The 25,272-nt window shown below is 46.8% G+C and overlaps 1 protein-coding gene across 1 annotated transcript in view; it reads left to right on the top strand.

The window, feature by feature from the left end:
* The window catches only part of LOC137438329 (C-Jun-amino-terminal kinase-interacting protein 1), a gene marked incomplete at its 5' end in the record, with an annotated part of 43,716 nt that extends 30,484 nt beyond the window's left edge, over positions 1–13,232 (top strand). Inside the window, 3 exon segments of the mRNA XM_078769473.1 lie at positions 8,212–8,334; positions 9,721–9,791; positions 13,034–13,232. Of these exon segments, the coding sequence (XP_078625599.1) occupies positions 8,212–8,334; positions 9,721–9,791; positions 13,034–13,232 (393 nt within the window).
* Between the last annotated feature and the right edge of the window lie 12,040 nt (positions 13,233–25,272).

Raw genomic sequence — 25,272 nt, 5'->3', positions numbered from 1 at the left:
GATTTGTCAGGTTGGAGCGGAGGCCCTGGATGTTTGAGGTTCACAGAGTTGGGCGGGTGCAGTATGGGGCGGAGTGGGAGGGTGGGGGGGGGGGGTATAGAGGCTTTGTGTGGTAAGTTGAGGCTTTGGGTGGGTGGTGTGAGGGGGCTGACTTGAGTGTGTGGGGTGCAGGTGAAGGTTTGTGTGTGTGGGCGTGATGGGGAAGGTTTGAGAGTGTGGTGTGCGGGGAAAGCTTTGAGAGGGTGGGGTGAGGGAAAGCATTGAGAGGGTGGGGTGAGGGAAAGCATTGAGAGGGTGGGGTGAGGGAAAGCATTGAGAGGGTGGGGTGAGGGCAGATTCAACAAGGGAGGACATGAAGCTTTGAGTTGGTTGGGTGGGGTGGGTGCTTTTTTGTATTCCAGATTCCCGACTTTGACAAGTGGAGATAAAGATCATGGGATAGGAGATAAGATCCCTTGCTGATGCATGGAGAAATGCTGCCCTGTGCATGCAGGGGATGATTGCTGGACAAAGTGCCGAGCGGACAAATACCTTTGAAAAATAACCTTTGTGAAGAAGAGATATATCGTGGTGCAGAAGGAAAACAGGTGTCACATTTCTAAAGGAGATACAAGGGTTGAAATGCATTTTCAATTTGATTGTAAATCCTTTTAAAGTTTGGAAAGGAGCGTTTATATTTAATGTAGATTCATTTTGGATACGGAGAGACAAACTATTTTGATACTTTCTATCCGAGGATTGGCCTTGTCAGGCCTTGAACAGTACGCACCGAAATGAATAGCACGAACAACAAACTAACATGAAATATAGCACAGGATACAGCAGCAACACCGAGACAAGGCAAAATAATAAAACACGACTAATCCAATTTGAAAAACTCGACTTTATGAAAAGCTCAGATTTTCACTACACGTGCAGAAAACCCCCAAACCAGAAGGACATTTAGCTTTCATATTGCAGATGTCTATTCCTCATGACATTATCTCAACCTGATTAGATCACGGCTGTGATTGTCTGAATTATGTTGCCATGGCAACCATTTCGGTAACTTTGCTTGCGTACATGATATTTCAAAAAAACGTTCAAGATTTAGCTTTTCAAATTGCACATCGATTCCTCATACTACCCAAAAGGCAGGGATCTGGCGTATCAGCACCTTGTTAATGTTCTTATTAATTATGAAGCAAACATCAACGTTTTGTAAACAAATATGTTGTCATACAAGCTCTATATTGCCTCAAGATAAACTTCAGATATATTAACATCTTGCGTGAAGGTTCACCAGTGACTTTGAAACTCTACCAAAGTTGTGGCAGGATCAAAATCGAAACAGATATCAGTTAAGTGACACGATAATCTCGACAAAACTTCTCACCTCGTGCAAAGGATTTTTCCAACTGCTGAGTTAAGAGGATAAAAGAATAATTGTTGTTGGAAAATAACTAAATGTTACGTGTTACCTCCCCAAACCCCGGTTACGGTGCCCCTCAGAGTCTCGAGAGGTAACGCGGCAGAAAGATTTGTTATTTTAAGTGTTCTAATACTTAAACCATGGTAAAACCATGGTAAAACCATGGTAAAACCACACCAATACAATTGTGTAGAACAAAATAAGTAATTGTATTAAGAACTCTCACATACACAATAATAACACTCTTAAAGAAAGTACCATAAAAATATCAATTGCATTTCATGAACAATACATATTATGGTACCATCATTCCCCAATGCTCTCAAAGCAATAAACTCACGATACACCAAACGTGAGTGGAATGTAACAATCCCAAAGTCCGTGCACAAATCCCCACGCTGGGTGAAGGTCAAAGTTGTGCAGAACGGCAAGAACAACAGGCAGGTATCGGCGCAGCTGCGGACGATGAGTTACGAGGTGAGAGGTTGGGCAGCTGGCAACATGGGGTAACGATCCCCCAAAACATGAGTGCAATCCACGCCTCACGTCAACCAACAATTAAGCCGATATATAAACGAACGGCGATCAACACAAAGACATCTATGTGGGAATCCCAACGACAAAACACGGAGCACCAGGCGGACGGCCTCCTTGAGGAAAAATGGCAGATCGGCCTTCAATGGAGGCGCTTGCTTTCCTGCCAACAACAACGTTTTCACCAAACTCTCCTCCTATGGTATCCATGGAGATCTCCATGCATGGCTTGTTGACTTCCTCTCCGGTCGTAGTCAATGTGTGGCCCTGAATGGAATTCTCTCATCTCCCCTTCCTGTTCAGGCTGGAGTTTTCCAAGGCAGTGTTCTGGGCCCTGTGCTTTTTCTGGTTTTCATCAATGATCTCTCCGACTCTCTGGAAAATCCTCTCTATCTCTTTGCTGATGACTCCACTCTCTGCCGCTCCATACCTCATCCCTCAGATAGGCAGTCTGCATCCTCCTCACTCTCTGCAGACCTGGACAAAATCACAGACTGGTCAAACAAGTGGAACATGTCTTTCAATCCTGACAAATCTCACACTCTTACTATGTCTCTCTGAAAAGACCGACTGGACAACCCTCCCATCTAATTTCTCAACAATCCTCTCAAAGACGTTCTGTCACTCAAGCTTTTGGGTCTCACTATCTGCCATGATCTTTCCTGGGAAAACCACATTTCCAAGCTGGCCTCCAAAGCCAGTCGCCGACTGGGCATCCTCCGTTGTGCAAAGTCCTTCCTTGGCACACCTGAGCTCCTCACCCACTAACTCCTTGGCACACCTGAGCCAACTCTGAGGGCCTTTCACGCACTCACCGCAGGCAGGTTGGTAGTCTTTCTGTGTTCTACCGACTCCTCTCCAGCCGAGCTCCCCCAGCTCTGTCTGTGCTCTGTCCCCCAAATATTCCTACATGTCGCACAAGGTCTACCAGCAACCCTCTTCTTGTGGAACTGCTAAAATCAAGACTCTCTGCTCACCTTCACTCTTTCATTCATCTTTTCTCCCGCCTCTGGAACAAACTCCCTCACTCTCTTCAATCCCACTCCTCCCTCCAGGTCTTTAAAACAGCTGTTCACCACCATCTCTTATCTTCCCCCATCCAAAACCTTGATCTTTTCTACCCCCGATAATTCACCCCAGATCCACTTTTTTGAAATACCGACTTCTTTCCTTGAAGTCCTAGCTGTGTCCATGTGGTTTTTACCTCTCCCACCCCCACCTCCCTTATCACACCTCCTCCCCCAAACCCTCTCCCTCCCACAGATCTCCTGATGTCCATGCTCTCAAATGTTGTACTTGTATGCTTCTCCCTCTCTCCCCATCTTGTCTCCTGCTCCCTTTATTAGGTCTTATGTGTCTGTTTGGTTTTTTTGTCATTAATGTTAGCTCTTACACGAGCCTCGATCTTGTATACAAAAAAAGAAGAAAAAAAAGAATAGCTCATGCTATTCTGGAGATTAAATTCTGGAGACCAAAATCTGAGACGCAGGTTTAATTGCAATCGCAATATGGGACGATGTCGTGGGCAATCCCTTTCACTGGAAGCCTCAATTAATTCACAACCAATATCGAGGAAGTCCGCTCGCCCCCTCAATGCAACTCATGGCTGTCTCTTTTCTCCGCCAATTTTCCTCCTTCCTCCTCTTCTGGTTTCGTTGCCCCGTTTTTCTTTTTCCTCCACAAACATTTATTTTTACCTTTTACTAAAGTCATCTCCATTTCACACAGAAATCGTAACAACAATATTACCTGAAACGAAAAATCCTACAAGTATATAATAACAACAAAGGTGGAAGTGACGAATCCATAACATAAACCACTTGCAGACAATTTTAATTTCAAACAATTCTGAAGAATTAAAAATAGGGGCAATACCTCTGGGTGCTCACCTGGTATAATAAAGCAGTATACTACACTGACTAAAACAACAACAACAGGCATTTTTAGGCCATTTTCCCTGCTAGAATGGGGGTTAGCCTTGCGGGCCCCATGACAATCTTCTCAATTTTGCCCTATTTTCTACATCTCCCCTTGTTAACCCCCTAGCCCGCATTTTTTCTTCCACCACCTTTAGCCAAGTCTTTCTCGGTCTTCCCCATCCTCTACTTCCTTCTACATTCATTGCCATCACTCTTCTCACCCAATCACTTTCATTCTTCCTCAACACATGACCAAACCATCTCCACCTGTTTCTCTTCACAGCATCCATCACAGGCTCTACTCCCATTGTAACATAGTGTGATGCCATATCCTTTTCCGGGTTCCACCTCCTGTTGGGCATCCTGAGGGCTTTTTCCTGTGTCGTCACTTCCGGGAATAAACCACTGTTGGATGTTTGCTCTGTGTCTCTGAATCCCTCGATTTGTGATGCCATCAATCTTGTAAGGACTTTACCGTGGCGACGAGGACCTGGACTGTGTGTTTGAGCTCACGTGTGTTGTTTTATTTTCACGATGGCAGTCGCCGGGATCGGGATTTTGAGTGAATGAAATCCGAGATCAGATGACTGGGTTGATTTTTGCGAGAGACTGGACAAGTATTTTGTTGCCAACGGAATTGATGGCGCTGGTGATGCACCTCGACGTCGTGCTATTTTGCTGACTGTGTGCGGATCCGAGACCTACAGGTTGATGAAGGATCTCCTATCATCCGAAAAACCCATAACAAGTCATATGCTGCACTGGTTGAGTTGGTGCAGAGACACTACAAAACCAAGCTGGGGAAAATCATGTCAAGGTACAAGTTTTATACACACAAAAGAAGTGAGGGCCAATCGGTGAGTGAGTTCGTAGCTGATCTCAGACATCTGGCTGAACACTGTGGGTTTGGCGCAAGACTGGACGAGATGCTGAGAGACTTTTTTGTGATTGGAATTAACAGTGATTCCATCTTGTGTAAACTGCTCTTGGAGACAGATCCAGACCTCAAGAGGGTTTCCGACATTGCCACTGCGTGTATGCAAGCTGATGAGAGTCTACGGGTCATCACAAGGTCAACGCCGGATGTGCACAGAGTCACAACTTACAAAGAGAAGTGTCGGATTTCTCCACTCCATCTGCCCGTAAGATGTAGCATCCCAAGAAGACTGGCGGCATGATCTGCTGGCGATGCGGTGGTGGACATGGTGCATTCCAATGTCGTTATAAACAATTCACATGCTACGCCTGTGGGAAGAGGGGGAATCTGCAAGCCCGATGTCCCAGACCCCCCTCTTCCACTCACCATGTCGACAATGACAACGCAGAGCCAACTGATCGCATGCTTCACATAACCAACAGCACCAACAGTCGACAAGTATCATTCGCTACCACAGTCGAAGGTGAACAGCACCAACAGTCGACAAGTATCACTCGCTACCACAGTCAAAGGTGAGAATGATACAGTTCTCTCTTTGGACACCAGGAATACTGAACCTCCATTTGTTGTGATGGTGACAATAGATCATTCCCCTGTGGAAATGGAGATCAATACTGGTGCTTCGAGATCTATCATGTGTGAAGGCATGTTCACCTCGCTGTATTCACAGGGTGGGGTTCTGGAGATCACACATGTCAACTAAACTGAAGACATATACCAGCGAAATTGTGCCTGTGACCGGCTCAGCCATTGTGTCCGTTGAGTATGATGGTGCATCCCACGCTTTACCGTTGCTTGTCACAAAGGGCAAGGGTCCGGTTTTGTTTGGCAGAGACTGGTTAAAGGTCATCAGACTCAACTGGCATAATGTGAACCGTGTGTCCACCAGTGCTGGATGCGCATCGATTATAATATCGACAAGTATCCTGATTTATTTTGTGATAGTGTGGGCACTTTTAAAGGCACCAAGGTTAAGATTCACGTGGATGCTGAGGCTGGGCCTATTTTCCATAGGGCAAGACATGTACCGTACATGATGTGAGCAAAAATTGAGCAGGAGCTCGATCATCTTCTGGATGAAGGAATCATCGCCCCAGTTTAATACTCCAACTGGGCTGCGCCAATTGTACCCGTGCTGAAAGCTGATTGGAGCTTACGTATCTGTGGGGACGACAAGACTACCATAAATCGTCATTCAAAACTGGATAGATATCCTCTGCCCAAGGCCGAGGACCTGTTCACGGCTCTCATGGGAGGTGAGACATTTACAAAGTTAGACCTGACTAATGCTTATGCACAAATGGAACTTTCAGACAAATCTAAAACTTTCACCTGTATCAATACACACTGTGGACTGTTCGTGTACAATCGATGCCCTTTTGGCAATGGAGAACTTATTAAGAACCGTACCCAGCACAGTTGTGTTTCAGGATGATGTATTGGTGACCGGTCGGTCAGCTCAGGGACACCTCCAGAACCTGAATGAAGTGCTAAGCCGTCTCTCCAGTGCAGGTCTTCGTCTCCGTCATGAGAAATGTGTTTTCATGGCCCCTGAGGTTGAGTACTTGGGTCATCGCATCACGTGGAAAGGCATTTTGCCCACACCAGGTAAAGTGGAAGCTATCAAGAACGCTCCCGCTCCCACCAATGTGTCCGAGCTTTGGGCTTTTCTCGGAATATTAACCTACTTTGGTAATGTCCTACAAAACCTGAGTACTGTTTTGGAACCATTGCACATTTTGTTGCGCAAAGGCGTTCATTGGAAATGGGGTTCTGCTCAAGAGAAGGCTTGCAGGGATGCAAAAACCCTGTTATGTACGTCACCATTGCTTGTACATTACGACCCGACGAAAGAGCTCACGTTGAGCTGTGACAGTTCATCTTGCAGATTAGGTTGTGCACTATTGCAAACCAACGATGCTGGTCTTTTGCAACCTGTTGCATATGCATCGAGGAAACTGTCAAGTACGGAACGTCGGTATGGGCAGGTTGACCACGAGGCACTTTCTTGCATTTTTGGAGTAGGTAAAATGCACCAGTACCTTTATGGCCGACATTTCACATTGGAAACTTCCCAGGAAAGAGCCTAGATTTTGGCAGTTTAACCATAAGAGGGTTGCTGGTAGATCTTGTGCGACCTGTAGGAACATTAATTTGCTTGATCTTTGTGTCATCCTGACACAGTCTTTGCTTGATTGCTTGATCAACTTTGTCCAGCAGTGGACTGAAATAAGCAAATCAAGTATGAACGAGTAATCGTTAATGGAACCTCTACTCTAAAAAATATGTCAATTTACATGGTTAACATGTTTTAACTTTTTTAACATGTTTTTTAACATGTTTAGTCACTGAAGTACTCCTTTGCTATTTACTATGTTGACGTGTCAATTGATATCCTTGTCATTTATGTAAAGGTACGTTCATTTATCCTAATGTCCTTATGTCCTGCATGTGATACAAGGAGTCGACAAGGTACCAAAAAGTCCTCGACTAAATTTTTAGGGCCAAAATCACTTTAAAATGGATTAAATTTAGATTTTTTTTTTATCACTGATCTACACATAATACCCAATAATGTAAAAGTGGAATTGTTTTGAGACAATTTTTACTTTTTGAGACAAATAATTAAAAATGAAATACAGAAATATCTAATTTTCCAACCCCTGAGTGAATACTTTGGAGAAGCACCTTTGGCAGCGATTGCAGCTTCGAGTCCTCTTAGGTATGTCTGTATCAGCTTTTCATATCTGGATTTGGGGAGTTTCATGCACTGTCCACTGTGGGACCTCATATCGAAAGGTGTGTTTCTTTCTAAATCATGTCCAATCAATTCAATTGGCCACAGGTGGATTCTAATGTAGTTGTAGAGACATCTCAAGGATGATCAAAGGAAATTGGATCCCACTGTAGGTTAGGACAGGCATTTGTAATTTGTTCAGGGTGCTGGTCATAACTCGCCTACCCTTCACGAAGGGCGTCGTGGAATCTATAACGTTCAGCAACCCAATGCTGCCAGATGGGACACGCAGTTTGACGCCCACCCAATTGGACGGTGCACACTGATGCCGCGCCTTGCGTGTAAGACCACAGGATGACATTTTATAGTGGGTTAGGATTTTTCCACCAGGCTCAACAGCTCAGAGGTCAGTGTGGGGAAACACAACAACATCGGAAATGACTAGCATTTGTGTGGAGGTTCCCTGATGCAGGGCATTCCTTGAAACCTTTTGACTCCTCTCCTTTCATGTTCAAGTTCGCCCGCCCTGCCTGGTTCCTTACCAATCACATTGATTGCATTAAACATGAGTTGATGTACATGCTCGTACTGTTCTTGAATTTTCACATAATGTTGTGCCCATTCGTGTAAACGAGTTTTGTGCATGACCCCCACTTCTGTCTTGATCTTGCAGGTCACTTCAGTGCACTTCTCATCAGCGCGTGAGGCTATTCGGTGCATGCTGGAGGTTTCCGCCAGAGGCGTGAGGCTGTCGGGGAGAGGATCAAGGAAGGACCGGAGGAAAACGCACTCCCAGGTATAGAAAACAAACTTTCAAGCCAGGTGGAGGCCTTTAAACTCATTAAGCATGCACAATGGTTGCCAACTTGTACTCTCACCCATTTCAATGCTGAACGTCAAGCAAGGCAGCAGCACGTACCGTTTTCACCCCTCAGCCCAATGGGCTAAGGGGTATTGTCGTCACGGGCGGGCGTCCGGGCGTCCGTCAACTTTTGGTTTCCGTCAATTTCAAGGAGAACGGCTTGTCCGATTAAATCCATTTTTGCAGTGTGTCTTGGGGTTGAGTAGAGGAAGGTGCCTTTGGAAAATGGGCGCGCTGCGATTTTCAATATGGCCGCCACGTCAGCCATCCGGGCTTCCGTCAACTTTTGGTTTCTGTCAATTTCAAGCAGAACGGCTTGTCCGATTAAATCCATTTTTGCAGTGTGTGTTGGGGTTGAGTAGAGGAAGGTTCCTTTCGAAAATGGGCGCGATGCGATTTTCAATATGGCCGCCATGGCAGCCATCTTGAAATTGGTTTCCGTCAATTTCGAGCAGAACGGCTTGTCCGATTAAATCCATTTTTGCAGTGTGTGTTGGGGTTGAGTAGAAGAAGGTGCCTTTCGAAAATGGGCGCGCTGCGATTTTCAATATGGCCGCCATGGCAGCCATCTTGAAATTGGTTTCCGTCAATTTCGAGCAGAACGGCTTGTCCGATTAAATCCATTTTTGCAGTGTTTGTTGAGGTTGAGTAGAGGAAGGTTCCTTTCGAAAATGGGCGCGCTGCGATTTTCAATATGGCCGCCATGGCAACCATCTTGAAATTGGTTTCCGTCAATTTCGAGCAGAACGGCTTGTCCGATTAAATCCATTTTTGCAGTGTGTGTTGGGGTTGAGTAGAGGAAGGTTCATGGGCGCGAAATGGGTTCATGGGCGAAAATTTCATTACTTGCAGTTCCGACTCGGTATACAACTTCGCTTCAAATAACAAATTACCATCAATGCTTCCTTTCACCATGCGTGGGCTGAGGGGTTACGCCCGCTTTGCGGTGCTATTTTTAAAGTCGTCTTTGGTACGACTCGGCTGGGTTTGAACCATTGACCTGGAACCTCCCATACTCAGGGCGGATGCTTTCACCATTACGCCACCGAGTCTAGGGATATCAGACGTCCAAATGTCATCTGGTTAACACCACCACCAAGTAGTGACTCCAAAGTGGGGAATGACTGAGCATTGAGAAATAGCAATAAGCTGTGGTCAAACTCAGCTTTGTCTGGTTGTTGGTTTGTTGACAAGTCGGGGATTTCAATTCGGTCAAAAAATGAAAAGCGTCGGATTGGGTGTGTGCGAAATGATATTATGAAGGATTGATTTCAATCTGTTCTTTCCCTCGCCCCCCCCCCCCCCGCCCCCTCCTTCCAGGGAGTAACTTTCAGCCATTACTTCTTGTTGAAGGATGTTGCTTTCTGTGGCTGCTATCCACAGCACAGCCGGTATGTCATAATCTGAGGAGCATTATTGTTTAAAAAAAAGATATATATATATACAACAACAACAACTTGCATTTTAAGGCCATTTTCCCTGCTAGAGCGGGGGTTAGCCTTGCGGTCCCCATGGCAATCTTCTCCATTTTGCCCTATTTTCTGCATCTCTCCTTGTTAACCCCCTTGCCCGCATTTCTTCTTCCACCATCTTCAGCCAAGTCTTTCTCGGTCTTCCCCGTCCTCTACTTCCTTCTACATTCATTTCCATCACTCTTCTCATCCAGTCACTTTCATCTTTCCTCAACACATGACCAAACCATCTCAACCTGTTCCTCTTCCCAGCATCAATCACAGGCTCTATTCCCATCATCTTTCGCAATTCATCATTTGTCTTCCTCTCTCTCAACGATACTCTGCACATCCACTGAACCATTCGCATTTCCACCCTTTCCTGTCTTTGTTGCTGACTACGTTCATTACCCATGTCTCGCTCCCATAAATCATAACACTTCTCACACATGCAGCATACACCTTTCCCTTCAGCTTCAACGACACTCCCCTCCTCATCAGCACGCCACTCAGTTCCCGAAACTTCTTCCATGCACATCTCACTCCAGCAACCGTTGCGGAGTCTGATCCACCTTCTCCATTCAGCATGTTTCCGAGGTAGGAAAAATGTTTTCACACCTTCCAGCTTCACGCCGTCTCCAAGATCCAACTCAATATTTCCTCCATCTGCAGCTCCCTCTGTGCACACCTTACATTTGAATGTAGCTGCCACACTGGTTAATGACCCTCTCAGACCACTACATTTTTGATGAACCCACTCAGCGCACATTGTACATTGAATGGAGTTCACTCCGTTAATCCACCTCCTTCATATTCTGTTTTCTTTCCTGAAATCCCCTGTGGTGTCCATCTTGTTTATTCCATGTACCCCACCCCAGCCCTCTCTCTTGCACAGATCTCCCAATGTCCCTGTTCCCTACTGTTGTTGTACTTCCCTCTCTCTTTTTTTTTTGTATACTGAATCGAGGCTCGTGAAAGAGCTAACATTTATTTCACAAACAAATCAACCAGACAAACAAAATATATAAAAAGAGGGAGCGGAAGACAAGATGGGGAGAGAAGGGGAAGCACACAAACATAACATTTGAGAGCAGGGAGATGTGTGGGAGGGAGAGGGCTTGGGGGGAGGAGGCGTGGGAAGGGGGGGGGGGGGGAATTATAAAACACAAGGACACCAAGGACTTCCAGGACAGAAGTTGGTATTTCAAAAAAGTGGATTTGGGGTGAAATTAGCGGGGGTAGAAAAGATCAAGGTTTTGGATGGGGGAAGATAAGAGATGGTGGTGAGCAGCTGTTTTAAAGACCTGGAGGGTGGAGTGGGATTGAAGAGAGTGAGTGAGTTTGTTCCAGAGGCGGGAGAAAAGAGGAATGAAGGAGTGAAGGTGAGCAGAGAGTCTTGATTTTGGCAGTTTAACCATAAGCGGGTTGCAGGCAGATCTTGTGCGACCTGTAGGAATATTTGGGGGACAGGGCCCAGAGAGCTGGGGGGGGGGGGGGGGGTGGGGGTGGCAAGGCCAGAGAGGAGTCGGTAGAAGACGGAAAGACCACCCACCTGCCTGTGGTGAGTGAGTGAAAGGCCCTTGGAGTTAGCTTCATCGCGGGAGATTCCAATGATTCTGAACGCTTTGGTTTCAAGAGCGTGAAGACGAGCTAGGTGTGAGGCAGGAGCACCAGCCCAGAGGGGAGAGCAGTATTCCATTGAGCTGCGGATGAAAGCCTTGTATGTGGTGAGGAGCTCAGGTGTGCCAAGGAAGGACTTCGCACGACGGAGGATGCCCAGTAGGTGACTGGCTTTAGAGGCCAGATTTGAAATGTGGTTTTCCCAGGAAAGATCATGGCAGATAGTGAGACCCAAAAGCTTGAGTGACAGAACTTCTTGGAGAGGATTATTCACAAAGTGGATGGGAGGGTTGTCCAGCCGGTCTTTCCGGAGAGACATCGTAAGAGTGTTGGTGTTGGCTTAGCGGTTAGGGTGCCGGCTTGGGATCCTAGGATCCTGGGTTCGAATCCCGGTCAATCGCTGAATTAACGCCAGGGTGGTTGACTCAGCCTGTCATCCTTCCGAGGTCGGCAAATTGAGTACCAGCTTGCTGGGATGAATGATCACGGTGTGTACCCCGATTTAGAATAGGTACACCGTATCCCTGCGCATCGTAAGAGGCGACCAAGGGTTGGCATCAGGAAGGGCATCCGGCTCTCTCCCCCTCTTGTCTGCTGCTTCGTTTATTATATGTTCTTTGTGTTAGCTCTTACACAAGCCTCGACTTGGTATACAAAATAGAACGACGCTCTTCGACGTCACGACATCGACCGATATGCCTCCTCCTACATTATTACATCATTATAATACTTGTACCAAGTTTGCTTTAAATCCATTCAGCTGTTCTCAAGGTATCACATTTTTACCTGACATGACTTCTGACCTTTGACCTCTTGACCCCAAAATTTAATCAGTTCATGCTTACATCATTATGCATACCTGTACCATGTTTTAATTTAAATCCCTTCAGCTGTTCACAAGTTATCACATTTTTACGTGACACGGCCTCTGACCTTTGACCTCAAGACCCCAAAATCTAATTGGTTAATCTTTACAGCATTATACATACCTGTACCAAGTTTGAATTGGATCCCTTTTGCCGTTCTCAAGTTATAGACCTATTACAGACTGTTACCTTTGACCTCTTGCCTCCACATTCTAATCAGTTAACCTTTACATTATTCTACATAAGTGTACCAAATTTGATCGGAATCCCATCGCTGGTTCACAAGTTATCGTGGTAACAGAATTTTTTACCTAACATGACCTCTGACCTTTGGCCCTTGACCTTGTGACCCCAAAATCGAATCAGGTCATCTTTACCTCATTATACATACATACCTGCACCAAGTTGGACTAATCCCTTCAGCCGTTCTCAAGTTATCGCGGTAACGAAAACCTGTCATGACAGTCAGATGGACGGATGGACGGACGGACAGCTGGATGGACAACCTGAAAACATAATGTGATAACATAAAAAGTACATTCTGCAATATTGTGGATTTTCATTTCCACATCAGTCTAGCACAGTTTTTATTTATTATATCACGTGATCCCCCACCCCACTCCCACTCCCACTCCCACTCCCACTCCTCCATCATTTTATCCTTTCTCTTAATTCTCTCTTTTCTCTCTCTCTCAGCTGCTTTGGTTTTATAACCAAGCATCCAGTCGACGCTCGTTATGCGTGCCATGTCCTGCTTGCTACCCAACCAGCCAATCGCATTGCTACCTGCTTCAGGTGGGAGGAAAGAGACAGGATATTGAAACTGCATGCTTTGTGTAATTGCGTTCAGCTTAACAAATCGTTTTGCGGGTTTGTACGTACGAGTCGAGTTTAAGGAAGGGAAAATGCAATGTATAATTACCGAGGGATAATGTGCAACTGCAGTGAATCAATGTGTACATTTGTGCCTTGTACACAAGCTGTGACGTTGACGATCCACATAATACATTGACTTTGATCGTAAACCGTGGGATTTTCACTCCATTTCATCACACTGTTTGCTTGATGATAGATTCATGCTTTGATTTTCTGGTTATCCATGACCCTTTGGTACCCATAAACCAATGAGTCGTTCAAAGCTTTCTGGTAAATTAACTGTATATAAATTTAACTCTATTCTGAGGGGTCTGGGTTTTTTAAAGCCAAAACGTGTGTGTGTGTGTGTGTGTGTGTGTGTGTGTGTGTGTGTGTGTGTGTGTGTGTGTGTGTGTGTGTCTGTCTGTCTGTCTGTCTGTGTGTGTGTGTGTGTCTGTGTGTGTGTGTGTGTGTGTGTGTGTGTGTGTGTGTGTGTGTCTGTCTGTCTCTGTGTGTGTGTCTGTTTCTGTGTATGTGTCTGTCTGTTTCTGTTTGTGTGTCTGTCTGTTTCTGTTTGTGTGTCTCTGTCTGTTTCTGTGTGTGTGTGTGTGTGTGTGTGTGTGTGTGTGTCTGTGTGTGTGTGTGTGTGTCTGTCTGTCTGTCTGTGTGTGTGTCTGTCTATGTGTGTGTGTGTGTGTGTGTGTGTGTGTGCGTTTCTGTGTGTATGTGTGTGTGTGTCTGTCTGTGTGTGTGTGTGTGTCTGTCTGTGTGTGTGTGTGTGTGTTTCTGTGTGTGTGTCTGTCTGTTTCTGTGTGTCTCTGTTTCTGTGTGTGTGTGTCTGTTTCTGTGTGTGTGTGTGTCTGTCTGTTTCTGTTTGTGTGTGTCTCTGTCTGTTTCTGTTTGTGTGTGTGTGTCTGTTTCTGTGTGTGTGTGTGTGTGTGTGTGTGCCTGTTTCTCTGTGTGTGTGTGTGCCTGTTTCTGTGTGTGTGTGTGTCTGTTTCTGTGTGTGTGTGTGTCTGTTTCTGTGTGTGTGTCTGTCTGTCTGTTTCTGTTTGTGTGTGTCTCTGTCTGTTTCTGTTTGCGTGTGTGTGTCTGTTTCTGTGTGTGTGTGTGTGTGTGTGTGTGTGCCTGTTTCTGTGTGTGTGTGTGTGTGTCTGTTTCTGTGTGTGTGTGTCTGTCTGTTTCTGTTTGTGTGTGTCTCTGTCTGTTTCTGTGTGTGTGTGTGTGTGTGTGTCTGTGTGTGTGCGCGAGCACGCGCGTGTGCCGCCACTTGCTTTCATTACCAGGAAATGGTAGGATTTTGACACCTCTCATCCACAGATATTTCTCGTATTTCCTCCCCGAGTCTAATTCGCATTCAGGAAAACAACAATTATGGTTAGCCATTTTGAAATTCCCCCTCCTTCATCTAAATGCTGAAAATTATATTATAAACACTATTCGACTTACAAACTCCGCACTAGCAACGGCAGGTTAAAAGAGCCGCGTCTCGCAAAAGTGAGTCGCTGAAAACACACAATCGGCGCATGCGCGAAAGGCCTCATCAGCATTGTTACGTCATTTTGAAATTTCCTTAATGAATGTAACTGAACATACTCATCTCTTTAATAACTAACTTTGGTACAACATTGTGTACACTGAGATGCAGCATTCACTGCTGGCAGTGCACCAAGACAGCATCGCGAATCGGATTCCATTCCACAGGTGAACGACACCAATAGCTGATTGTTCAGAGACGAGCAACCCTAACAAATGAGCTGTCCTGCTCAGCCTTCAACTCTCCATTTTCCATGGACGTCTCCCATCTAAGTACTTACCCTGGCTTGACTCTTTTAATGGACGTTATGTTTTCAACCCTGTCCGTCTGTTTGTCTGTTTGTCTGTTTGTGAACAGGATATCTCAAAAAGTTGTGGACGGATTTGGATTAAATTTGGTGGAGACGTTGGGTGTGTGACAAGGATGAAATGATTCGATTTTAGTGAAGATCCAGTTCTGGATCTGAGAATTTTTTAAAGTGATTCTTCACTTGTGAGGGATAGGGCTAAAATCGATAAATAGCATGATATCTCAAAAACTTGTGAACGGGTTCGGATGACGCATGGGGGACAGGTCGGGTGTCTAACAAGAACGAATTCATTCGATTTGGTGGAAGATCCAAATCTGGATCCAGATACGAGATTTTATATATTTTTTCAAATGATTCTTCACCATTCATAGATTGGGCCAAAAACGATATACAGCATATTTCAAAAAGTTGTGGACGAGTTATGATAAAACTAGGTGGATGATTTGGGTAGGTAACAACAAGCCGATTCGATTTTGGTTGAGGTCTGCACCCAAATCCGGCCTATCAGTGGGATACAAAACGTAAACTGTCCAGCCTGGCGGAGGTATGCATTCTACAGAGTGCTGTCCTCATTACTTCTGCCACCGAAGATCGGTGAAGGTTATGTTTTCACCCCTGTATGTCTGTCTGTTTGTGAACAGGATATCTCAAAAAGTTGTGGATGGATTTCCACAAAATTTGGTGGAGAGGTAGCGTATGTAACAAGGAAGAAATGTTTCGATTTTGGTGAAGATCCAGGTCCGGATACAATCATTTCTTAAGTGACTCTTCACCATTGATAGATATGGCCAAAACCTATATATATCGTATGATATCTCAAAAAGTTTTGGATGGATTCGGAAGCAACTAGGTGGATGAGCTCCACCGAGTGCCATTCTAGTTTGATTCTGAGATAGTGATGCGGTCACGAGCATTCAAACTGAAAAGTCTTCAGCATTACTTTCACATGATATTGCTCCAATGTTTATTTCATACACCCTTAACCCCTACAATAACATACTACATGCATGTATTAAGTGTTTCTTCAAGGTAAAGAGTCAATGTAAAATGTTGCCCAATGTGGTATGGAAGTTTTGTACTTTTAGAAATAGCGAAAGTGGATTGTCTTGTGTCTTCATTCTCCTCTGTGCACCTGGGCGGCCTCGGGTGGTGTGTGAGGGTGAGGGGGGGGGGGGGGGGGAGTGGTGTCATGTCCCTTCCCCACAACACACAGGGAGAGAACTAAGTCTCCTCCCAGCAGCTGTTGGTCATCACGTGTGAGGCGGAGATTGGTGAAAGCCAAGGGGGTGATTGGTGACAGGTTGGAGCAGGGATCTGTGCCAAGTTATGGTTGTTTGAGATGGTTCCCTCACATTAAATGTATTTTTGTAATTCGACTGTAATAACTAAATTTGTACCCTTATCAATTCACAAGTTTTCAATTTATGTTCTAGTAGCTCTTGAAATATTTCATTAATCAAAAGTATCTCACATTGAAAAAAAGGTTGGCGACCCCTGCGAGAGAACAAGGTCACGAAACTATTTAAAATGTTCACCGCAAAAATCTCTTTAATATGTTTTCCGTTTCATTTTGTCATGCTAGTTTTTGGACACAAACACAGCTTTGTCCTCAGAAACCATCTGGTGCACACATTGTGCACTTGGAGATGTTTGGGTTTTTTGTAGCTATCTATTTTTTATTTTTTTTTATTTTGGCTGCTAGAATAGCTTAGTGGAAGGTAGTGCACTCCTGTTTAAGCTTTCTAGTTTGGGTTTGAGTCTCGACCTGACTACAAACTGCCACCCTGGTGCTTCACAGGTACTGCATTGCATCAATCAGTGTGCCTTCTATGGAAGGGATTCAAAGCTGGAAACCCATCTATCTACCAGCATTGACTGTTGGTGGACATTAAAGATCCAATGGTGTCTTTTTTTTTAAATGTCCAGGGCAAATATACCAGCATCCTCTCCAAATTCCAAATTCCTGCTCTAACCAGCTCAGGTTCAACATCAGTCCTGGCTTCCTGAAAGACTTAGGCCAAAACCTTTCACCCACATTAAGGTGGGAATTATAAGTAGTAGTAGTAGTAGTAGTAGTCGTGGTGGTTAGTAGGCTAACCCCCGCTCTAGCAGGGAAAATGGCCTTAAAATGCATGTTGTTGTTGTAAACCAACAGTTGCAGAGAAAAGAAATCATACTGAACGGATCAAGCGTTGTACTTGTCGAATTATGACATCATAATGAAGGCACTGATGACATCATTTATTGACATATTTTATTCCCCATGGGGAGTACTTGTCAATGAGCCATGTTTCAATTTTTCCCGTTGAGCGGTTTCAGAGATAGAGGTGAACGTTTTTCCAAGATGGCGTCTGTACCACGTGACCTATGACGTCATAATTATGAAGAAAAAATTTCTGCAGGCGGAGGCGCTCCTATGCTTAAATTTCGTGTCAATTGGACCAACGGTTGCCGAGAAAATGAATTTTAAAAATGCAGACATGCATGTATGCCACATGTACGTACCCGATCGCTTATCCCTGCTTTTTGCTTCGCGAGCGCAGGGTAATAGACAAGAAAGGATATGAATATGCAAAGACAATCTGCGTCCACTTTGTATTCAGACTTCTTCCATATTCTAAACATGACGAAAACAGGTAAAAAAAAGAAAATACAAAAAAAACGACGATTTTAGGCTACCATGACCTTTTCACCTCAGATGCAACAGATGCAACTTAAAATGCCTGTTGTTGTTGTTGTTGTTGTATGCAACAGGCTTCAGTGACCCAATATGCAACCCCTGCTCAAATTTCAAGTCAATCGGATGAAAAATTATGATTTTATGCAACCTTGACCTTTGACCTCGATATAAAAAATAAAAAAAGCAGCTTCTAGCTTTTGATTGGTGAACCAATTCAGTGAACCAATATGCATATTCTTAAAATTTCAGATCAATTGGATGAAAATTGACAATTTTGTGTGACCCTGAGCTTTGACATTTTGACGAAATTGTTAATTTGCCTTTTCTATATACCCAAAATAAAGCTTTGTTCAAATTTGATGGCAAAAGCTCAAATGGTCCAAAAGTTACGGCTTGGACAGACGCACAATTGTGTCTCACACACAGGACAGGCAATCACACACACAGGACAGGCAATCACACGCACAGGACAGGCAATGCCGATTGTGTTATGGAGTGTGTAACAGAAAAACGTGCGGGTAAGGAGTGTGTGGAGGAAAAGTGTGTAATGAAGTGTGTGAGGGGCGTGAGTGTGCCTGGGTGGTGTGCACCTGAGTGTGTAAGAGAAGAGTGTGCACAGGAGAGTGCGGTAACAGAATGTATGGAGTGTATGGGAGGGGCTGGGACGCCTCGGTGTGCGAGTGCGGAGTGGGTCGCGAGGTGTGGTGAGAACGCGGCTCAAGCATCGGCACAGACCGGGGTAGCGTTTAGCGCGACGGATAGCCGACGTGAGCCCTCGGTGAGTTGTGTGCGGCAGGGACCGGCAGGGATCGATGCCGCGGCGGTTTCACAAGGACCGCCGTGCACGATTCGTGCCGGCCCCCGCCCTGTATCGTTGGTGCCGCGCCGTGGCGGGAAAGGCGAACGGCGAGGTTCAAGGGGAGGTAGGAGATTTTGCAGCCGTGCCCCCTGGCGGGTGCGGTGCTTCGACTGTGGGCGGTTGGGCCATCGTGCGTGGGACCGCGAGGCCCCGCGCAGGGATGGCGCTCTGAACCTCGGCCCAACCATGCCTCCTCCCCTGGATCGAAAATGCCGGACGGACCCAACCTACAGTAGACCAACCAACCGGATAGATCGCTCGGCCTTTCGAGGTCGAGCCATGATGACGTATTTCCGCACGGAGAGGCTCAAGTGCAGTGGACGAATGGAAATAGTGTACCTGACATGGGGGAATGGTAGTTTGACCATTCCTCACACGATCCGGGCCCATGAGCATTAGATTAGGGGGATGGCAGTGAAAGGCACATGGGGGTGCCAACAATGGTTACCTCCATGGGGCACCGAAGCTAGCCGAGGGAGGGCTAGGATAATTGATAGGGAATTAGATGACAGAAGAAGACAAGATATTTAAGTAGTGACATTGTACTGTAGAGGGGACGTAGAGAGATTAGGTGGATGTTAATGATGAGGGAGTGCATAGTTTAATGGGATGACGGGGAAGCACGAGTTTTAGGGGAAAAGCAGTTAGATAGATGAAGCTGTATGTGTGAGGAGTTGTGTATTGAGACAAATGGAGTTGTGTTGAAGTGTATGGAAACAGGTGTGTGAGCACAAAAGGTGTGCAAGATATTTGGTGTGTGAGATGAAAGGTGTGCGAATTTGGTGTGGAATGCTTGGTGTGGAATAAAAGGTGTGGAATGCAGGTTGCGAAGGATTGAATGGGGGGGGAGATGGACCCATTTGCGAAAGCCCGGGGGGGGGGGTAGTGTAAACCCAGGTAGAGGGTATAGGCAAAATTTGTAAGGATATTGACACCTGTGGTGCAATTTTGACACCCGTTTCCATGGCGGCGCAGGGAATTAGGTATGAGCGAGACTTGGTCCCGAAACCCGACTTTGCGTTTGCCCGGAAGGGGCGTTTCAAGTTTCGGTTCCGTCAAGCCCAGAAAGAACAAGGGGATTAATCCCCCCTTGGTAAGGGGAAGAAGGGCGGCGGAGAACCGTAACAATATGTATGTGTATATATATATATATATATATATATATATATATATATATATATATATATATATATATATATATATATATATATATATATATATATATATTGTTGCGAATATGGAATTTGGCCTCCATATCCGCTTGTAAATATTCCCCTATTTCCCCAATACTCCCCAACTATCCCCAATCCCCCATTCCCTAGTCCCATTGTCTGTAAACAACAATCAGTAGAGCCGACCTTCCCCTTTTTCCCCCATTAAATGTCGTGCCCAGGTCCACCGCACCACACGTAGACAACTTTCGGACATCTTGCTAGTTATTCTTAGTCTATGTCAGTTAAGGACTCGTTTCCATTAATTATGACTCTTCGTTGCACCAGAATGTGATTATATGGCACCAGTAGTGAGTTTAGGACCTTTCCCATACCTCCTCCCATCTTCTTCCCCAAACAACAACAACAACAACAACAGAGGGGCACGGCGCTGCGTGGGGGGGAGTGTGCGTCCTGACACCGGCTCGGTTAGCCGCCATTGACAATGCGCTCCAGACCATGCGCTCCACGGGGTTACCACAAAGGGGCTGGCTGTCAGCTCCTCGTCAAGGGCGGAGCCTGGTAAACCCCCCGCACGCACCCAATGAGAAGCAACGTGCCGATTCCACGAGGCGGAGCTAACGAGCCGAGGGCGTGTCACTCCCCGCCGGATATACGCGGCCACGTAGCGGACGTGACGTGAGATGCGCCCCCAGCCTGAGCAGACAAGTCACCATCTCCGAGCGCTGTGACCTTCCCGCATCTCTGGACCGGACCGAGTCGATTCTGCCTCGAGCCCAGGTGCACCTGGAGCCATCGATCCTGCCTTTCCTAGCCATCAAACCCCGTGTGAGTCAGCCTTTTGTCCCGTTTATCTGTCGTCTGTTGGGAATAATATAAGAGTGTGTCTAAGTGCTTGTCTTTCTATGCTGTACCTCTCGTCCCTGTAATCTGACCTTCCGTCACAATATAACCTCCTCCGGAGGGCTTGAGAACTGAACCCTGGGTGTCGTGTCATTTGAAACCCAGCCGTGTGTCTTTTCCTTCATTGATCTAGCGTAGCGCGATTAGTCAACGTTCGGGTATAATCGGGTAACTTGTGCAGACGTGGTCATACCAAAACCGCTCGGTAAATAACATCTAAGCCACGTCTGTAACAATTGGTGTCGAGGAGTGGAATTCGAACCCGGGACTAAATTTATTAGGCCCAAATTTGTAACAATTAGAATCGATTCGGAGCGCGTTTCCCGCGCGAAATTATAACGGCGAAATTTGATTTTGTTATACGAAAATAAAAACCCGAATTTTGAAAGTCGCGCTATGGCAGACCAAGACAGCTGGGGTCCGGTAGGGGAGAGTGAGGCAGGGTCGGTCCAGGACCAAATTGAGGGACGCGAGGGGAGCGAAGCAGCGAGGGTAGCAAACGCACAAAATGGCGCCTCGCTGATCACCGCGCCCGCGACCGTGGCAGCGCTGCCGATGGATTTGAACCTTTTTTTAATACAAATGAAGGCCCATATGGACAAGAATAATGAAGAAATGGAAAACAGAATGAGGAGGGCAATGTCAATGAGGGACGAAGCGAGGGCTCGGAGGAAGCAATTGGGGGTAATGGGAAACCAAATGGGGGTAATGAGGGACGAAGCGAGGGGTACTGGTGAGAAGGTAGACAAAAATTTTGAGGGGTTAGACAACGGGATAAAAGAGGTAAAGAATGGGTTAACGGGGGTAGAAAATAGAATGGCTGCCCAGGAGAATCAGATAGAGGGAGTGAAAACTGGGTTAGAGGGGTTAGAAAACAGAATGGAAGGCAAATTGAGGGACACGAGGGACCAAGCGGAAAGGGAAGTTAACCAAATGGGGCAGCAGATAGAGGGGGTCAGAATGGGGGTAGAAACCAAACTGGATGCTCACAGGGAGGAAATGGAGCAGATGAGGGTGGCATCTGGGCAGGAGATGCAAGTGATGGGAGAGGAGATCAGAAGAGGAGTGAGTGAGGAGGTCGGAGGAGTGCGCGAGGAGGTGAGGCACTGTAAGGAGCGCATGGAGAAAGAGGTGAGAAAGGGGACTGTAAAATTGCAAGGGGGCATAGAGGACCTGACGCAGGAGGTGGAGCAGCTGACGGTGGGACAGACGGAGTTAGTGGAGCAGGTTCAAAGGAACACTGCGGTATTAGGAGGTTTAAAAGCGACACAGAGAGAACTAAAAGATGACTTGGTGGCGACGAAGAGGGAATGTCAGACGGTACATGAGGACCTGACGAGGAAAATGGACAAGGTGATAGAGGTAATGGAGACGAAGGACCGGCAGGTGAGGACGCACCTGGAAACGGTCAAGGTAGCCTTAGAGGACGAGCTTGAGGAGACGTACCGGGGAATAAAGGAGGTGAAGCAGAAATTAGAAGAAGTGGAAGAAGGGATGAGCGAAATTAAGAAGCGACGGAGAGGGGATAAGAAAGAGATAAAAGAGGAGATAAAAGAATTGGTCCAAAGTCTGTGTTTGGATCGTGATGATGTGCTCATTAACCGGATGAGGGATTCGCAGGTGATGGAGGAGAAGCGAAGAGGAAGAGGACCCGGTGTAAGTGGTGACCAATATGGTCGTGCGTATGATGCGCCAGGGGATTTAATAAGCTTGGGGGTCGAGATGGACCCGGGTGTTCGTGAGAGGCCGTTGGTGAAGTGTGCGACAGGTCTGGTGTGCGAAAAAGGAGGTGTGCGAGAAAGTCCGACTCTGGGGTGTGTGAGGAAAAAGTGCGTGCCAAGGAGTGAGGGTGCTGGCGAGAGTGAGTCGGTCGTAGCGCGTGTGCGAGGGAGCACATGGAAGCGCGGTGTGGTAAGTGTTACAGAGGGTGTGACGGGAGAGTGTGCGCGAGAAAGGTGTGCGCGAGAAAGGTGTGTGACGGACGGGTGCATGAGGAAAGAGTGCGCTGTCAAAGGCAAGGAAGAATGCACACCTGTGGTGAGTGTTACAGAGGGTGTAACGGGAGAGTGTGCGCGAGAAAGGTGTGTGACGGACAGGTGCATGAGGAGAGAGTGCGCTGTCAAGAGTAAGGGTGAGTGCGCTGTCAGGAATGGAGGTGAAAGTAGTGAGAGTGACATGGAGCGTGAGTTAGTTGTGACAGGTGAGCGAGGATGTACACCTGGGATGGAAGGATGCACACCTGGAATGGTAGAGCGTGAGTGGGAATGCACGCTGGAGTTGGTGGTGAGGCACGTGGTTGGGTGTGCGAATGAGAGCACACCTGTGATTGTCACAGAGGAGGTGACCGAGAAGGGGGTGCGAAGCGGTGTATTGGTGAGGTGTGCGAGCAACGAATGTGTGCCAAAGTGTTCGGTGGTCAGGTGTGTGACCAAGGCTGTGAGTGGAATGGGTGTACCGAGGTGTGTAAGGAAAGGTACGAGGAGCATGGAAACGGCTGGATGTGTGAGCAAGGAACGGGCTGCGGGGTGTAAGCGTCCAGGTGAAGCATCGACGTTAGACGGGGTAGAGTTTAGAACGACTTATAGCCGAATCGGGCCCTCGGTGCGTGCTGGGCCTCGCTTTGAACGGCCGCGTCCGTGCTCCACTAGGCGGAGCGGGCAGCCCGATAGAAAGGGTCGTCATGGCGACCACTTTTTGGTGAGACGAGCCGGCAGGTCGAGATCGGGACATTGGATGGCTCCGTGCCGAGATGGTGCGTGGGATCTCGGCACGGGTAAGCCCCCGTCCCTGCCCCGAATGCCGGACGCATCCAGCCGCTGGCACAGAACAACCCGCATCCATTGCTTGGCTTTACGAAGCCGGGCTTTGGACAGGAATTGGCGCACCGAGAGGCATTATTGAGTAGACTGGGTGATGAGGTTAGTGTTTTGGACCCAAAATTAGAGAAAAACAAAATTTGATGATTGGCAAAGGATTGGCAGAGTGATGATTGGTAATGGTACAGTGATTGGCAGATGATTGGCAAATTTTTAATTTGTTGAAATTTGATGTGCAAAATTGGTAGTGAGAGACCCCCGATGGGGTGGGATGGCAAATCTGCCACCCTTCCCATGCTGGGGGCAAAGGAGCAATAGCTTATGGGGTGTATGGCAGTGAAAACTAGCCCGGGTGGGTTAGGTTATATGGATAGGGCCCTAGAAGATGACATTAGGTGACGTTAAGGTTAGTTAGTGACTGATACCTGTAGTGGGGACGCAGGTAGTTTAGTATGGATTATAATGACGAGGGAGCGCAATAGTTTAAAGTGACGACTGGGAAGCGCAAGTTTCAGAAGGGAGTAGTTAGCTGAGATGATGCCGTGTGTGTGAAGATTGAACAGGTGAGAATTGAACAGGTGTGATTGCACAGGTGTGCAACTGGACAGGTGTGTGGAGCAGTGGATGAGTAGTGAGTGTTGTGGATCAGCGCAAATGCGCTTGGGGAGAGAAGGGTGCAGGTGGCACCAGGTGTGAGAGCACAGGTGTGCAAGTACAGGTGTGTGGAGAGAGTTGGAGTAAGTGGTACGGAGTGGTGTGCATGGTGCGAAGGTGTGGATGGGGGAAGAGTGGACCCCTTTCACGAGTACCCGGGGCGGGTAGTGTAAGTGTTAGGTAGAGGGTATAGGTAAATTGTGGTTGGATATTGGCATTTGTGGTGCGGTTGCAGAATGGTGTTGTGAATGGGTGCATTAGTGTTGTGGAAATGGCTGGGCGTGTAGCCTGTTAGTGTGTGTAGTTGGTTGGGCACTCCACCACTGTGAGGATGTCGGCCAGGTGAGGCCGCAGGTGGGCTCTGGGAGCCGGTAGTTGTGAGTGGGTGCCTGAGGATCCTGGGTGTGGATCGGGCAGCCCAGTGCCAGAGAGGGCACCGAGTGGGGAGAGTGCCAGAGGGCCTTCCCCAGGTAGTTAGGTTAGGGTAAGGAGCAGGTAAGCTCGGAGGCAACTGCAGTGGTGGAGGTGTGCAGGTGGGTAGACCCACTGGGAGAGGTACACGCCACAGCCCAGAAATTGTGCGAGGGCACCGGGAGATGAATCGGGGGAGTGAGACCCCAAATTGAAAAGCACCACAGTTTGGCCAATGGGAATTGGTTTTTAGAACCCATAGTGTAAGAGGGCCAATGGTTTGGCCGGAGAAAGACCCCGGGTAGTGTAAAGTTGTTAAAGTCATTTAGGAATAGTTAGGATTGATGAACCTGTCGCACCATACGCAGCCACTTACCTGTGGTGATGATGATGACTCCACACCTGTGTTTTCTTTGTTTTGTTGCAGGAAATGAAATTGCTGTGTGGATTGTGAGACGCATCACGACGTGGATGAGACATTGGAGTGATTCCATCTCTCCCTCCCTAGGAGGGACTGATGATGAATTGGTGATGGCAAATTATGATGTTGAGTTGGAGATGGCAAATTTTGATGAAAGTTGAAAATGGCAAATTTGATTGGTTAGGAGGGAGAGAAGACGAATTTGGTTTATGGGAGGAACGGGGAAGACAGTAGGGATGTTTGTTGATTTGTAAAGTAGATGTTTATGGGTAGTGTTGTGTTGTGTGGATACAGTAAGGGGTAAGGGAGGGGCCATG

The sequence above is a fragment of the Myxine glutinosa genome, unplaced genomic scaffold (genome assembly GCF_964187855.1).
Source record: "Myxine glutinosa unplaced genomic scaffold, kmMyxGlut1.1 SCAFFOLD_2647, whole genome shotgun sequence".
NCBI classification, from domain to species: domain Eukaryota; kingdom Metazoa; phylum Chordata; class Myxini; order Myxiniformes; family Myxinidae; genus Myxine; species Myxine glutinosa.
This window is presented reverse-complemented; position numbering and strand designations above follow the sequence as displayed.